Raw genomic sequence first — 14,547 nt, forward strand, 5'->3', positions numbered from 1 at the left:
GATCATCCCGGGAGCTGTGGGCGTCGGTGGGATGTGGTGCTGCCAGGCAGATGTCATTCATGTGAGAGGCGGGCTCCTCCTGGAACCTTTGGCGGTGCTGGACAGAGGACAGCCTTTTCTTTTCTTTTTTTAAAGATTTATTTATTTATTTGAAAGAGTTAGAGGAGAGGCAGAGAGAGAGAGAGAGAGAGACAGAGATAGAGGTCTTCTGTCCACTGGTTCACTCCCCAAATGGCCACAAAGGCTGGAGCTGCACTGATCCAAAGCCAGGAGCCAGGAGCTTCTTCCGGGTCTCCCACACAGGTGCAGGGGCCCAAGGACTTGGGCCATCTTCCGCTGCTTTCCCAGGCCATAGTAGAGAGCTGGATCGGAAGTGGAGCAGCCGGGACTCAATCCCGCACCCATATGGGATGCCGGCGCTGCAGGCGGCAGCTTTACCCGCTATGCCACAGCGCTGGCCCCTGGACAGCTTCTCAGTGCCTGGCCTCATTTGCAGAAACGGCGCCCAGGGACCCGGCTGGGCGCCAAGATTCCGGGCTCGTTGTGGTCACGCTCTCCCCCCAGGGAGCAACCTTGCTTCCCAAGGCCAGGCGTCTGGGTGCAGCAGAGTGATGCTGTCTGGGTGCATGCTCTTCGTTGGCCTGTGCTTTCTTAACCTGGAAAACAGAGCCTTGTGCTCGCCAAGCCCCTACACATCAGGCCTTTAAATGGCCTTCTATGCTCAGTGGTTCTTGGCAGCATTCATTCAGCTCAGTCTACATCGCATGCATTTCAGGCCAGCTCTGGGCTGTGCGTGGCTGAGGAATCAGGTTGGGCGTTCCTGGGAGCGGACGGCCACATCCTTCACCCTCGTTGGGATCCGTTTTGCAGCAGTGTTGCCGAAGCCGCCGCGGATGTAGCCGTTCGACAGGAGAAGAGAGGTCTCTCCTGACCGCGGGAAAACGGCTTAGGATTTTTCTTGGGGCTCAGCAGGGTCAATTCTCCCCGCACGCGAGGTTCGTCTGCTTCTGTGCGCTGCTTATTTAAGATTCTAAAGGGTGTGGCTTCTGCTCGAGGCATTATGTGAGAATGGCTGTGCACAGGAGCTTGGAAACACATTTTACAGGCTTCCCAATTTCCAGCAAAACAAGGCTGCTATACACCTGGCTGGCTAAAGTAACAATTAATAAAGGGGCATTTGGGGGCCGGCACTGTGGCCTAATGAGTTGGACCACCGCCTGCAGTGCCGGCATCCCATGTGTGTGCCGGTTCTAGTCCCAGCTGCTCCAGTTCCTAGCCAGCTCTCTGCTGTGGCCTGGGAAAGCAGTAGAAGGTGGCCCAAGTCTTCTACGTGGGAGACTTGGAAGAAGCTCCTGGCTCCTGGCTTCAGATCAGCGCAGCTCCGGCCATTGCAGCCATCTGGGGAGTGAACCAGCGGATGGAAGACCTCTCTCTGCCTCTGTTCTCTGTAACTCTGCCTTTCAAACAAATAAATCAGTCTTCAAAAAAGAAAAAGATAGCAGCCATACTTACACGCATCGGGGGTGACACAGTGCAGCCCATGATAGGAACTCCTGGTTTGCAGGTGGTGACGAAATGGCAGCTGTCAGTCATCCTATGAGACGCCCTTTCCCACATGCAGAGGTGGGCGTCTCCCCTGTGTCCCAGGCTGCTGCTCACTGGGCAGTGCCTGGGCTCCGTGTCCGTCTCTGAAGCGAGGCCAGGCTCTGGTCCAGGGTGTATGTGCTGGAATACCTCTGGCCTCCTAGAAGTGGCCGTCGTGGGCCCGTCTCTCTCGGCTCCGACTTCTCGGCTCTAACACATCGGGGCTGTGCAGGGAGCATGCAACCAAGGAGCTGCGCTCTGCCCTGCTCGCGGGGGCTTAGCCAGCCGTGACCTTCAGAGCGGTGCCTTCCCCGGGCGACCCCCGCCGGTGTCCTGACGCAGACGCCGCCGTCTCCTCCCCAGGCAGCTCTGCTCCTTGGCCTTCTCCCTGTCTGAAGAGGAGCTGCTCCAGATGCGACAGGACGTCCACGGCTGCTTCGCACAGATGGACCGCAGCCTGGCCCTCCCCAAGATCCGGGCCCGGGGCCTGCTACAGAGGCTGCAGGCCGCCTGGCGAGAAGCGGAGTTCCTGAAGCTGGACCAGACCCTGGCTGCCCCCGAGCTGCAGGTAGGCAGGACACAGAGCAAGGGAGGGAGAGAGAGAGAGAGAAGGATCTTTGCTAGTTCACTCCCTAAATAGCCACAGTGGTCCAGGCTGAAAACAAGAGCCCAGAGCCCGGAGCCCAGATCCTGGAGCTGGGAGCCTGGAGCCCGCGGGGCCCTGCGGCTGCTCACCTCCCGGCCTCCCCGCCTCCGCCTCTCCCTAGCACCCGCACAAGGCCAGGAAGCCGCGCTCCAAGAGCAGGAGCCCCGCAGACCTTTACAAGAAGCGCCTCGAAGACAGAATTCACCTGCTGGAGGCACAAGTGCCCGGAGACCTGGCGGAGAAGGTCAGTGCAGACGCGCCTCCTTGGTCCTCTGGGTGGATCCGGCCTGGCGGAGCCTGGAGCCCGGCCTGGTGGAGCCCGGAGCCTCGAGCCCGGAGCTACTCCCACCCCGGCACCACGGGCATTTTTAGCAAGCTTGTATACTCTTTCATTTTATTCTTTTAAATAATCATGTAGTTCTGTAAGCCCCTGCCATCCAGCCTCCCAGGCCCTCACTTCCAGCCCCTCATTTTCAGTTCCTCTGAGTTAATTTAAAATTTTCAGGTTGATCATCTGTTGCTTGGCTCCACATCTCTGAGTAGCATGCTTCTAGCTGTTTGTAGTTATTTCTTGATGACTGTACTTTGGGGTTATCTTGTTGCTTTTTTATGCAGAGGATGATGATTTACTCTCTATTCTCACCCTACACAGGATGTGAGCCCCGCCCACTTCCCCCAGCATAGCCACATCAGACTCTGATTAATTAAATGTCACTCACAGCTGATTCATGCAGTAAGCTGGAATCCTGCTTCATTCTTGGACAACCATTTGCTTTTCCTGGCGTTAATAGTTGCCTTTAGTTTCTTTTGATTACTTGTTATGTCTTTAACACCAACTCAGCTGGGCTCACAGGCAGTGGCTTAACTCGCTGCCCCACAGCACTGGCCCACCTTTAGACGCTAGCCCACCCCTAGGTGTGTCTTAATTGTGCTTGCTGAGACTTGGGAAGTGTAGCACAGGTTCGTTCTCTGTTCATTCTGGGTAGCTTAGACGTCAGCTCTCCGGGAGCTGCTGAGTCTTCAGCACTCAGTCTTGTGTTTTCTGGCTTTGGAAACATTTCCTCTGCTGCTTGATCTCTCATCTTCCCTCTCTCTGCTGTCTGCCTGAGAACAGTTAGAACATCTGGCACAGCCAGGACATGGACCAGCGCGATGTGGGATGCTGTCGTCGTAGGCGGCAGCTTTGCCCGCTGCGCCCCAGCGCTGGCCCCCAGATCCACTCTCTTTCCCAGACATCTCCACTGTGATGTTTTTTCTACATCATGCATATATGTATTTTATAATTTGAAAGAAGCTTTCTTAAAGAGTGAGAAAATACCTCAATAGTGCAGACTTTTTCAATGTGTTTCATGCAACTCAAGAGACCCTTGTTAACTAATAAAAATGATAATAAAATGATAACAGGATGGGATCAGTAATGGCAGTTGGCCAGGTGCTCACAGGTGGGTGACTCTGCACCCGGCTCCTCTTGCTGTGTTATGTCCTCACAATCAAGACAGGTTCAGAGAGGCGCGGTAATGTGCCTGGGTCACACCACAGCTGTCACGTGGTGCACGTGGCTTCATGGAAAGGTTAATACAGAGTTCGTCCAGGGCAGAATATGAGTGACCCTGGCCACGGAGACACAAGCCCAGTGCTCCAGTGCCAGTCAGAGTGTGCATTCCACGGCGGTAAATCTGTATTTATCGCTCCGCGCGATCATGCTGGGCTTTGGGTCAGCAGGGGTGCACCTCTCACAGGCTGGAGCTCACGTTGGTTACAGAGACCGGCAGAGACCGGGGCTGCCGAGAGGAAGGCTGAGGTTCTGCTGAGAGGGGCGGTCCTGGGACCAGACAAGGAGGGCACGGCCCTGAACCAGGGGCCATCCGAGGTTGCTCCGATGGCTGCCCCGCAGACCCTGAGGGTGCAGCACCAGTCCCGTGGGCCTGTGGACAAGACAGACGGACGGCTCTGCACAGCTGTCGGGTGGGGGCCGCCTGGGAGAGACCGTGCTGAGTGGTGTAAGGCCGTGCCCCTCCTGGGACTGGGACATTTGCACTTTGTGGGTGATGGAGACAGGGGAGGGGCAGCAATTTCTGTTGTGGGGGGAGAGAGTGAGAACACCCCCCCCCATGCTAGTCTTGTTCTTAGGTTCTGGTCTCCACCCATGAAATAATCAGAGAAGGAGGGAGACACACACTCAGCTGGGAGTAGGAGGAAGTGAGCGCTAGCGGTTGGCAAGATTCCAGGTCTTGCCCCTGGAGGATAGGGCTGGTTCTGGGAGCAGGGCCTAATTAAATATTTAAAAGAGGCGGAGTTTGGGGTGGGGCTACAGGAGTTTCATGGTGTTGGGTGCAAGTGCGGCTGCAGGAATCTAGGAAGTGTCACCGAGTCTGTTGCATGATGGGAGGTGAGGCTCGGCGAGTCTAGTGCATGATGGGAGGTGAGGCTCGGCGAGTCTGGTGCATGATGGGAGGTGAGGCTCAGGTGCCTGCTTGCCCAGCGCACAGAAAGCCAATCACTGACATCGCCGGCAGGGGGCTCCACTCCTGGGGGCTTACAGGTGGCTGGGAGGAGGTGTGTGCTGAGCTCGCAGCCATGTTGCTCCTGGCTGCAATGCCCTGCCCATGACTGTCCTGTGATTGGTGTTGCCGTATCTTTTAGGGGATGTCTGAGCGGGCTGCGGCGGGCGGCAGGCAGGTGGTGGTCATGTCTGCTCCGGCCCTGGCATTGGCCATGGAGAAAGCCCTCTAGACCATGCCAGCCGTGAAGGCGTTACCTGTTGGTGCAGGGGTGGCCTGCAGAGCCCGGGGATTGGAGCCCGTGGGGCTGCCTGCCCCATTCCCGCAGCTCGGCGGCTTAGTGTTAACAGGCACAGCACTGGGGCTTGATTTCAGATCCAAGGGAGGCCTGTGAATTTGGACACACCTGCGCCGTCCTCTCCACTCTGCTTTCATCAACCTTGAAGCTGACACTTGGTGTCTCGGTGTCTGTCCAACTAACTCTCACACCCGGCTGTGTTTCCAAACCTGGACAAGAAGTGGGGGTGGTTTAAGGACTCCTTGTGTCCTGGTGGCTGGTTGCTCCTTACCGGGGCCTAATTGTCTCCTGCCATGGGAGGACACCACAGGATGCAGAAGCAGCAGCACCGTCCCAGTCCACCTGCTGTCTGGGAGAACCAGGAAGGAAGTTACATAAACGTCCCATTTAGAAGAAGAGTGAGTGGCATATTGTCTTGCAAATGAATTTTTATTCTTTTGGGTGGCCTGGATGTTTTCCAAAGCCCATCATTAATACTGCATAGAAATGCAAGTCTGTCTTCTCTCCCAGGAGCCCAGGCGCCTTCTCTAGGCACAGCCTCAGGTGCTGGGATTAAGAAGAAAACAAGATCTTCTTAAAGCCCCAGCCCTGTCCCCCACGCTTCGGGCTTGCATTTGCAGAATGAAGCTTGTGCCTCACTCTGGCCTGCCTCTCCCTGGGGACTGGGGTTTTCGGGACACGCGGACAGGAGGAAGGAGACCTGTCTGGGCTCCTGGCAGGTGCAGGCAGAGGGGGCCTGTGGCTCCCGGTCCCCCTTTCCCCTTCAGCTTGGATTTAAATCACCCTCCGCCCCATCCCCACCGGGACTGCTCTCGGGTGCACCTCTTCTTCCCGAACGCCTGGATGCTCCGACATCCAGTTCGCCGCCAGCGTCTTCGGTCCTTCCCTGGTCCCTGCACCTCCTTCCGCCATGCCTCCATCACACGTGCCTGGGCCTCCCCACAGTGATGTTATTAACAGCAGCAGACCAGCAAAGACATCAACCTCTCATACGTAACCCAGTAGCGCGTCAAGCAGTTCTAAGCACTTAGAGGCTTTCTGTTCATTTCATCAGACCACCGGGCGAGGCACTGCGGCTTCTTGCCGTGCTGGAATGAGAAGGATCAGAGTCACCCCTCGCCTACAGCAAAGCAAAGCAAAACACGAGAGCAAGGTGTGTGAGGCTGAGGACCTGGACCTCAGGCCAAGGGGTCCCTGAGACATGGCGGCAGCTGAGCCCAGCCCTGCAGGTGGCCCAGGGGCTGCCCTGGAAGGGTGTCCTGCTGAGGTCCAGCAAGAAGGAACCAGGCGGGGACAGAGCCGAGGCTCTGGGAACCCCAGGCAGCTCAGTTTCGCGGGATGGGAAACCGGCGAGGAATGAGCTGCATGGAGGGAGAACTAGGAGAGAGCCCTGGATCCCCTTCCTACACCTGATACCTGCTCAGCGCCTGTATGGGAGGAAAACACGACCCCACCCCAGAGGGTTAGGGAGAAGAGCACTCAGCACCATGCAGGGCCCCCACAGCCAACTGGGAGACCCCCTCACAGTGGGCACAGCGGAGAGGACTCAGGTCTTGCCCAGTGGCGGTGGTCATCTCCACACTGAAGTCTACGCTGATGTCACTAAATGTCCTAAAGCGTGACCAGCAAAGACCAGTCCGCTTCCAGGGATCTCAGCCGCACCCCTGACCAAAGCTCCGGGTGACCAGGGCCTTCGGAAGATGCAAGGACAATGCATATTGTGAAAAGGCTGCGCGCAGGCCTAACACGTGTTGTGTTGTGCCAAAAGAAGCTTTTTAACTCTGTTTCTCCATGAGTGTTTTTGAAGTACCCTCCAAAAATATCCAGGATAAACTCACAATGGAAAATTACCATTCATGACACGAACAGGACAGGCGTGACTGCTGACGTGGGGAAGAATCCGTCCAGGGAAGCAGCCCAGAACTGCCGGACTGGTAGAAGGACCAGAGAGTTACGTTAAGAGTGCAGCCGTGGCTCACTAGGCTAATCTTCTGCCTTGTGGCGCCAGCACACCGGGTTCTAGTCCCGGTTGGGGCGCCGGATTCTGTCCCGGTTGCCCCTCTTCCAGGCCAGCTCTCTGCTGTGGCCCGGGAGTGCAGTGGAGGATGGCCCAAGTGCTTGGGCCCTGCACCCCATGGGAGACCAGGAGAAGCACCTGACTCCTACCTTCGGATCAGCGTGGTGTGCCGGCCGCGGCAGCCATTGGAGGGTGAACCAACAGCAAAGGAAGACCTTTCTCTCTGTCTCTCTCTCTCACTGTCCACTCTGCCTGTCAAAAAAAAAAAAAAAAAAAAATGCAGCTGTGTCCCATGCATTTCCCAGAGGTCAAGTAGAACGTGGAGGCTATCAGAGGACCCGAGGAGTCTGCACCTGAGGTGTCTTCCCTGTATCGGCATCAAGAGCAGACTGCAGAATAGCAGGTTAGTGAACTGGGAAGCCTAGACCCGTCAACGATTGAGAACAAAAGCAGGAGGAGACGAGCAGAGCCGCTGAGCTGTGGAACAACTTCGTCTGACCAAACCCAGAGGAAATGGATTTCCCAAGTGTAGGGGGCAGGAAATATTATAAGATACAGAGGCTGAAAATCTCCCGCGTTTGATAAAAGCTCTAAACCTACAGGATTCAGGAGATTCAGCAAATCCCAAGCATGAGAGACAGGAGAATTACTCCACGGACCTCGTGGTCAGATGGCTCCAAGCCAGTGACAAAGAAAACTGTAAAAGCAACAAGAGAACAGATAGATTGCAGACATTACCGAATGAGGATCGGATGGACGGATGTCTCATTGCAAACCGTAGAAGCAAGATAACGGATGGCTGTCCTCCAAGACACTGTCGGACTCAAATTCTACATCGAAGGTAGGTCCTACAGTAACGGAAGTGAACAGACGTTTCCAGACGTGGTTCCTGAAACATTTCATCACCGGGAGTCCCATGGAGCAGAAACCGTGCAGGGAATCCTTTAGACAGAAAGGTGCGCGTAGATGGAGCCTGGACTCGCACGAAGACGTGAGCCTCAGCCACGCCACGGCGATGGCGCGAGCAAACGCACAGACTGTGCTTAACAGTCGGCCGACTGCGTGGCCGGTGTTCTTGAGAGATAAAGAGAATGGGGCAGGATCTGTGTGCATGGAGATGAGCCTCGACAATGCTACGCCAAGGAGAAGCCAGACACATTGCTCACGCATTGCATCGTCCCGTTTACGTGCAGCATCCACCATCAGTAAAGCCGCAGAAGCAGGGCGGGGCTGGTGGCTGCCGGGGACCGGGCGCGGGGACGTCCGGGGCGTCACTGCCTGCCTGGTGCGGCGTTTTCTTCTGCATGATGAAGCATTTCGGAACAAGATGGGTGGGCTGGGCGCACAGCACTAAGTCCTCATTAATCGTTGACTTTAAATGTCTGTCTTCTGAATTTCTTCTCAATTCACATTTCCCAAGAATTCATTGGTTCAACCGAAACCGCCAGGGAGAGGTGGATCAGGCATGTGGAACTGCACTGTATGGGGGGAGAAATGGAGGTGAACTGGTGTAGAGTTGCAGCCCTCCGTGTGGAACGGGTGTTGTCACCTGGAGGCAGCCTGTGGGCAGCGCAAGCTGGGAGCTGCTGAAATGACAAAACAGACTTGTAACCAAGAGACCAACAAGGAGACAGCATAGAAACACAAGTCCTGGGGGCTGGCGCTGTGGCATAGTGGGTAGAGCGGCCACCTGCAGTGTCTGCATCCCATAAGGGCGCTGGTTCAAGTCCCGGCTGCTCCACTCCTGGTCCAGCTGTCTGCTGTGGCCTGGGAAAGCAGTAGAAGATAGCCCAAGTCCTGGAGTCCCTGCACTCACGTGGGAGACCTGGAAGAAGCTCCTGGCTCCAGTTCGGCGCAGCTCTGTCAATTGTGGCCATCGGGAGAGTGAACCAGCGGGTGGAAGACCTCTCTCTCTCTTTCTCTCTCTCTCTCCCTCTCCCTCCCTGCCTTCCTCTCTCCCTCCTTCCCTCCCTTCCTCTCTGTAACTCTGCCTTTCAAATAAATAAATAAATAAATAAATCTTAAAAAAAAAAAAAGAAACACAAGTCCCAGCTGTTCTACTTCCCATCCAGCTCCCTGCTAATGCGCCTGGGAAAGCAGTAGAGGATGCCCCAAGTGCTTGGGCCCCTGCACCCATGTGGGAGACCCAGAGGAAGCTCCTGGCTCCTGGCTTCAGATCAGCACAGCTCCAGCCTTTGCGGTCATCTGGGGAGTGAACCAGTGGATGGAAGACCTCTCTCTGTCTCTCCTTCCCTCTGTAGCTCTACCTCTCAAACAAACAAATAAAATCTTAAAAAAAAAAAAAAAGAAGGAACCTAAGAATCCAAAAGCAGATGATAGACGATGACCCACACGGTAATTATGCTGATCGAAAACAGACAAAACACCGGACGCCCCGCATGTTTCCTTTATAAAATCTACAGAAAATTCTAATGAATTTCTGGTGACAGAAAGCAGGTCAGCGTTACCCATGGGGTGGGGGTCTTCTGGGGGACCAGGTGTTAACCTGGTTACGGTGATGGTTGCTTAGATGTAGAGACATTTCAAAATGCATCATGTTGTGTATGTTAAAAATGTGCCCTTATGTGGCGTTTCAGCTCCTTGCCACTGTTCAGTGCTATGAGTTGGGGGGCATTATTATTCCCGCTTTGTGGATGGAGACCTATAGGCTTGGAGAGAGCTTAATGACCTGCCCGAGGTCGCCAGTCGGCAAGTGGAAGAGTTGGCATTCATCGCCCACGCGGGTGGCTCAGAGCCGGGGACCGGCAGTGCCGCGCCTGCGCCCCTCGTCGGTCAGGAGCTCCTGTGGGCTTAGATCCACACCCGCTTCTGCTGCGTCCCCTCTGTGCTCCCTGGGTGCCCCGCCCATCCCTTTGCATGTGGTTCTGTGCTCATTCACGAGTTTGTGGATTAATGAGCAAAGGAGAACTCAAAGTGCGGAAGTTGCTGTGGGGGGAGGCTGCTGCTGCCGCCTGTAGGGCACCTTGGGGGCTTGCCGGCGTCCCCACGGGGAAGTGGCATCCCGTTCTGTCCTGGAAGGACGCTGGGCCACCCACGGGCTCCATGCCCATTATCTGCAGTTACCATGGAGACCGGTGGCTGTCACCTGACTCCAAACCAGGGCTAGACTGAGGCCAGGCAGCAACCTTTGAGAGTGGGACATTGGTCCTTTTTTTTTTTTAATTCATTATTTATTTGAAAGTCAGAGTTACACAGAGAGAGAGGAGAGGCAAAGAGAAAGAGAGAGAGAGAGAGAGAGAGGGAGAGGGAGAGGTCTTCCATCTGATGGTTCATCCCCAATTGGCTGCAACAGCTGGAGCTGCGCTGATCTGAAGCCAGGAGTCAGGAGCTTCTTCCAGGTCTCCCACGTGGGTGCAGGGGCCCAAGGACTTGGGCCATCTTCCGCTGCTTTCCCAGGCCACAGCAGAGAGCTGGATCAGAAGTGGAACAGCTGGGAACCAGCACCCATAGGGATGCCGGCACTGCCGGCCAGGGCGTTAACCCACTGTGCCACAGCGCCAGTCCCTGGTCCCTTTTGAGCAGGGAAGGACAGCGCCAGTCTTTGTCCCAGGGGAGTTGTGCTGTTAGCCATGAGTCTGTGCTTTGCCTGCGGCCCCTGGCATGTGGGCTCCTCTGTAAACCGTGTACAAAGGCACCACAGCGGTCAGCTCAGGACCATGTTCCATGCCTCGCTGCTGTCAGGCGCAGGCTCTGCGAAGCCATGGCACGAGCCTCCAGGACAGATTGTTCGCCCCTGGCCCGCAGCCTCCCGCCCTCTAGAGCGCTCCTTCCCTCTCCCCAGGGGCCAGTCACAGGGAGGAGGCCTGAGCTTGTCAGGCCAGCGCTCGCCTTCATCTGAGGGACGCGTGGGAGGACCCGGGGCGGGTGTGTGTGTGTGTGTGTGTGTGTGCTGTGCAGCCGCGGACGAGCAGCCTCTGTCTCCCGTCCGTATTCTTCCTGACGCATCTCCATAGAGACATGGGCGTTTCAGAAGATTGTGAAACAAAACTCATCACACTGTTGTCCAGGGTGTAATTGCACTGTAAAGCGCGGCCCAGACACTGTGCCATGTTCACCCCATTCTCGGGCGTGGTTTGGGGCAGTAGGCACGTTGGTGGTGTTGTGCACCGTCCGCCTCTGGCACTTGCCGTCTTTCCAAAGTGAAACCCTCTCCCCATTAAACAGCTGCCCGTTGCTCTGCCCGCCGCCCCCCGGCAGCCAGCGTTCACTGTGGATGTAGCTGCTTTGGGGACCTCACGTGACGAGAGACTCGGGGGCTCTGTGTGCTTGTGTTGGGCTTACAGCACCTGGCTCGCATCATGTCCCCATCTGTTCACTCCCAAAATGGCCACGGTGGCTGGAGCTGGGCTGATCTGAAGCCAGGAGCCAGGAGCTTCTTCCAGGTCTCCCACGTGGGTGCAGGGGCCCAGGGACTTGGGCCATCTTCTACTGCTTTCCCAGGCCATAGCAGGGAGCTGGATCAGAAGTGGAGCAGCCAGGACTCAAACCAGCACCCATATGGGACACTGGCACCATAGGTGGAGGCTTAGCCTAGCATGCCACGGTGCCTGCCCCTTCAGCTTTTCTGTGTTACACTGGCCCGGGGGCTGAGCTGGTGACACTGGGAACCGTCAGGCATCATGTGTCTGCAGCAGTGGCTCTGTGGACAGGCTGAGGGTGGCTGGTAGAGCTGTTCAGTGGAGCGAAGGGAAGGAGAGAGCGGGCTTGCCTCTAGGACTCCCCGGGGCACCGGGGGCTGCGTTCCCGTGAGTGACAGGTGGGCGAGCCGGGAATGGCGGCAGGGCAGAACACTTCTGGGGACATGTTGGCAGCCAGAGGCCCCAAGGACAGACAGCAGGGCTTCAGGGTAGTGGGCGTGGGAGGGCATTGCGGCCATGGCCGAGAGCCGGGCCGGACATGGAGAGCATGGGTGGGGCTCGGTGGGCTATCAAAAGAGACAGGCCCGGGTGTGGGTGTGGGTGCGGGAAAGGAGCAGACGGGTGGGCTCCGAGCCTAGTGTGAGCTTCACCCTCTGGGAGCTGGGGACCCTGCAGGGTCTTGGGTAGGGCAGCAATGCGGCTCCGCTTCCCTCGGCATCGAGCGGGAGGGACGTGGAGTGAGGGACAGCACGCGGGGCCGTCGGAGGCAGCCGTCGGAGGCCGTCGGAGGTAGCGGTAGGCTCCCACCCAGGGCTGCCTCAGCTGCTCTACCCCTCTCCTCCCAGGCTCGGGGGGAACTGCTGCGGGAGAGAGTGCGGCGGCTGGAGGCCCAGGAGGGCCGCTTCGTGGAGTCGCTGGTGGCGCTGCAGTCCCAGAAGGCGGCGCGGGTGACCGAGACCCTGTCCACCTACGGCGCCCTGCTCAGCCTCCAGGACCTGCTGCTGGAGGAGCTGCGCGACACCGAGACCCTGACCAAGGCAGCCTGCACCCAGATCCTGGAGTCGCACGGCCCGGTGAGTGCAGGCGCCGCGGGGCAGGGGTGGGCTGGGGCCTCTGTCCCTGCCACCCTGGACTGGGCTAGGTCGCCTTGCAGTGGGGACTGAGCGGTGACGTGGCGGCACATGGCACCCTCGCAGCATTCCTACCTCTGGGGCATCCCTTTGCGTTTTCACCTCTCCGGAAGCATGAGCTCCAGCCGGCGGCACACGTCATCGCCGTGCAGGTGTTGGGTTTTCTTGTAGTCACGACAAGGTATCTTTTTTTTTTTTTTTGACAGGCAGAGTGGACAGTGAGAGAGAGACAGAGAGAAAGGTCTTCCTTTGCTGTTGGTTCACCCTCCAATGGCTGCTGCGGGCGGTGCACCGCGCTGATCCGAAGGCAGGAGCCAGGTGCTTCTCCTGGTCTCCCATGGGGTGCAGGGCCCAAGCGCTTGGGCTATCCTCCACTGCACTCCCTGGCCACAGCAGAGAGCTGGCCTGGAAGAGGGGCAACCGGGACAGAATCCGGTGCCCCGACCGGGACTAGAACCCGGTGTGCCGGCGCCGCAAGGTGGAGGATTAGCCTAGTGAGCCGCGGCGCCGGCCGGCAAGGTATCTTAATGAATGACGACCTCAGCACTGCGGAGGGATTATTACTTTGCTGTCTGATTGTTGCTGTTACTCCTATAAGCTACGTTCTTTCAAAGTGTGTGAGATAGAGCCGATAATCAAAAGCCATGGCAATGACTGTTTTGCAGACAAATTTCAGGTCCTTTCTGTGCACATTCTAGAATGTCACATTACTGTTATTATAGTAATTAGTTACACCGAGGACAAAGGACCACGTTTGTTGAGTGCTTGGGGCAGGCGAGCGTGAACTGTGAGTGGACATGATTGCATTTTAGCATTAAATCTTTACGTAATTATACTTCTTGGAGTTATCAGTTGGCAGTTAATACTAAGTTGCAAGGTTGTGGAGCTATGCTTTGACAGTGAATAGGAAGTGGCAGTGTTGTGGAGTTATCAGTTGGCGGTTGATACTAAGTTGCGATGTCATGGAGTTGTCTGACCTTCATGCTGTGTTGCAGTACAGTTCTGTTCTGCCTCACGCATTATGTTAACTGGTCACTGGGCCATGCCCTGGAGCAGGGCCTGTGGTTTTGCTCAGTTCTCTGGTCAAGGCATTGAGGTTGGGGCAGTTGCGTGGCAGGGCAAGTTCTCTTTCAAATTGTTTTTAAGATTTTTATTTATTTTATTTGAAAGTCAAAGTTATACAGAGGGAGAGGGGGACAGAGAGACAGAGATCTTCCATCTGCTGGCTTACCCCAGATGGCCACAATGGCCAGGGCTGGGCCAGGCCAAAGTGAGGAGCCAGGAGCTTCATCCGAGTCTCCCACGTGGGTGCAGGGGCCCAAGCACTTGGGCCATCTTCTGCTGCTTTCTCAGACCATAGCAGAGAGCTGGATCACAAGTGAGCAGCCGGGACATGAACTGATGCCCATTTGGGATGCTGGTGCCGCAGACAGTGGGCTAACCTGCTGCACCACAGCACTGGCCCTCAGTCAAGCTCTCTGAAGACCCCATGGCTGAGAAATGAGAGGCGCCATGAGTTGAGTGTGTCGCTGACGGAGACCTGCTGTGTTGTGTGCACGGATCACCCAGCTGAGCTGGCCAGGGGAGCCCAGGGGGGAAGGAACAAGTAGCCCAGGACCCGGATCCCTCAGGGGCAGTGGCTGTGCAGCACAGAGCACCGGCTGCTGGGCAGGTGGGGGCAGGCGCACTTCTTGGTGCTTTGAGGGCTCACGGAGAGTACGGAGCTACCCCAAGGGCCGAGGCAGTCCTGGGTGACGGGATCTCACGGAGAAGGCTGAAGGCAAATGGAGTGCATTCTCCAGGGGCGACGGCTGGCCCAGGACCAGAGACCTGGCGATGAACTTGGGGAAACAGCAGACAAGGCCTTGGGGTGGGAAAGGCAGTCAGGGTGGCAGGAGAGAGCCCCCGGCACAGCGTGCGCGTCTCCTGCCTGCTGCAGGTGTGGGTGACGCTTCCGGTGCCTTTTCAGTCCTGGAATTCCCTTGCCTGGGG

The 14,547-nt window shown here is 56.8% G+C and overlaps 1 protein-coding gene across 4 annotated transcripts in view; it reads left to right on the forward strand.

Annotated features, from left to right (window-relative positions):
• EVC2 (EvC ciliary complex subunit 2) overlaps positions 1 to 14,547 on the forward strand; it is an 85,098-nt gene that overhangs the window by 56,623 nt on the left and 13,928 nt on the right. For all 4 annotated transcript variants that reach the window (XM_089326924.1, XM_089326923.1, XM_070068045.2 and 1 more), the window contains exons 15-17: positions 1,948 to 2,152; positions 2,352 to 2,474; positions 12,271 to 12,498. In XM_089326924.1, coding sequence (XP_089183050.1) covers positions 1,948 to 2,152; positions 2,352 to 2,474; positions 12,271 to 12,498 — 556 coding nt within the window. The remainder of the gene's footprint in view (positions 1 to 1,947; positions 2,153 to 2,351; positions 2,475 to 12,270; positions 12,499 to 14,547) is intronic.

The sequence above is a fragment of the Oryctolagus cuniculus genome, chromosome 2 (assembly GCF_051225735.1).
Source record: "Oryctolagus cuniculus isolate XC-2025 breed Fujian yellow rabbit chromosome 2, ASM5122573v1, whole genome shotgun sequence".
In the NCBI taxonomy this organism is placed as follows: domain Eukaryota; kingdom Metazoa; phylum Chordata; class Mammalia; order Lagomorpha; family Leporidae; genus Oryctolagus; species Oryctolagus cuniculus.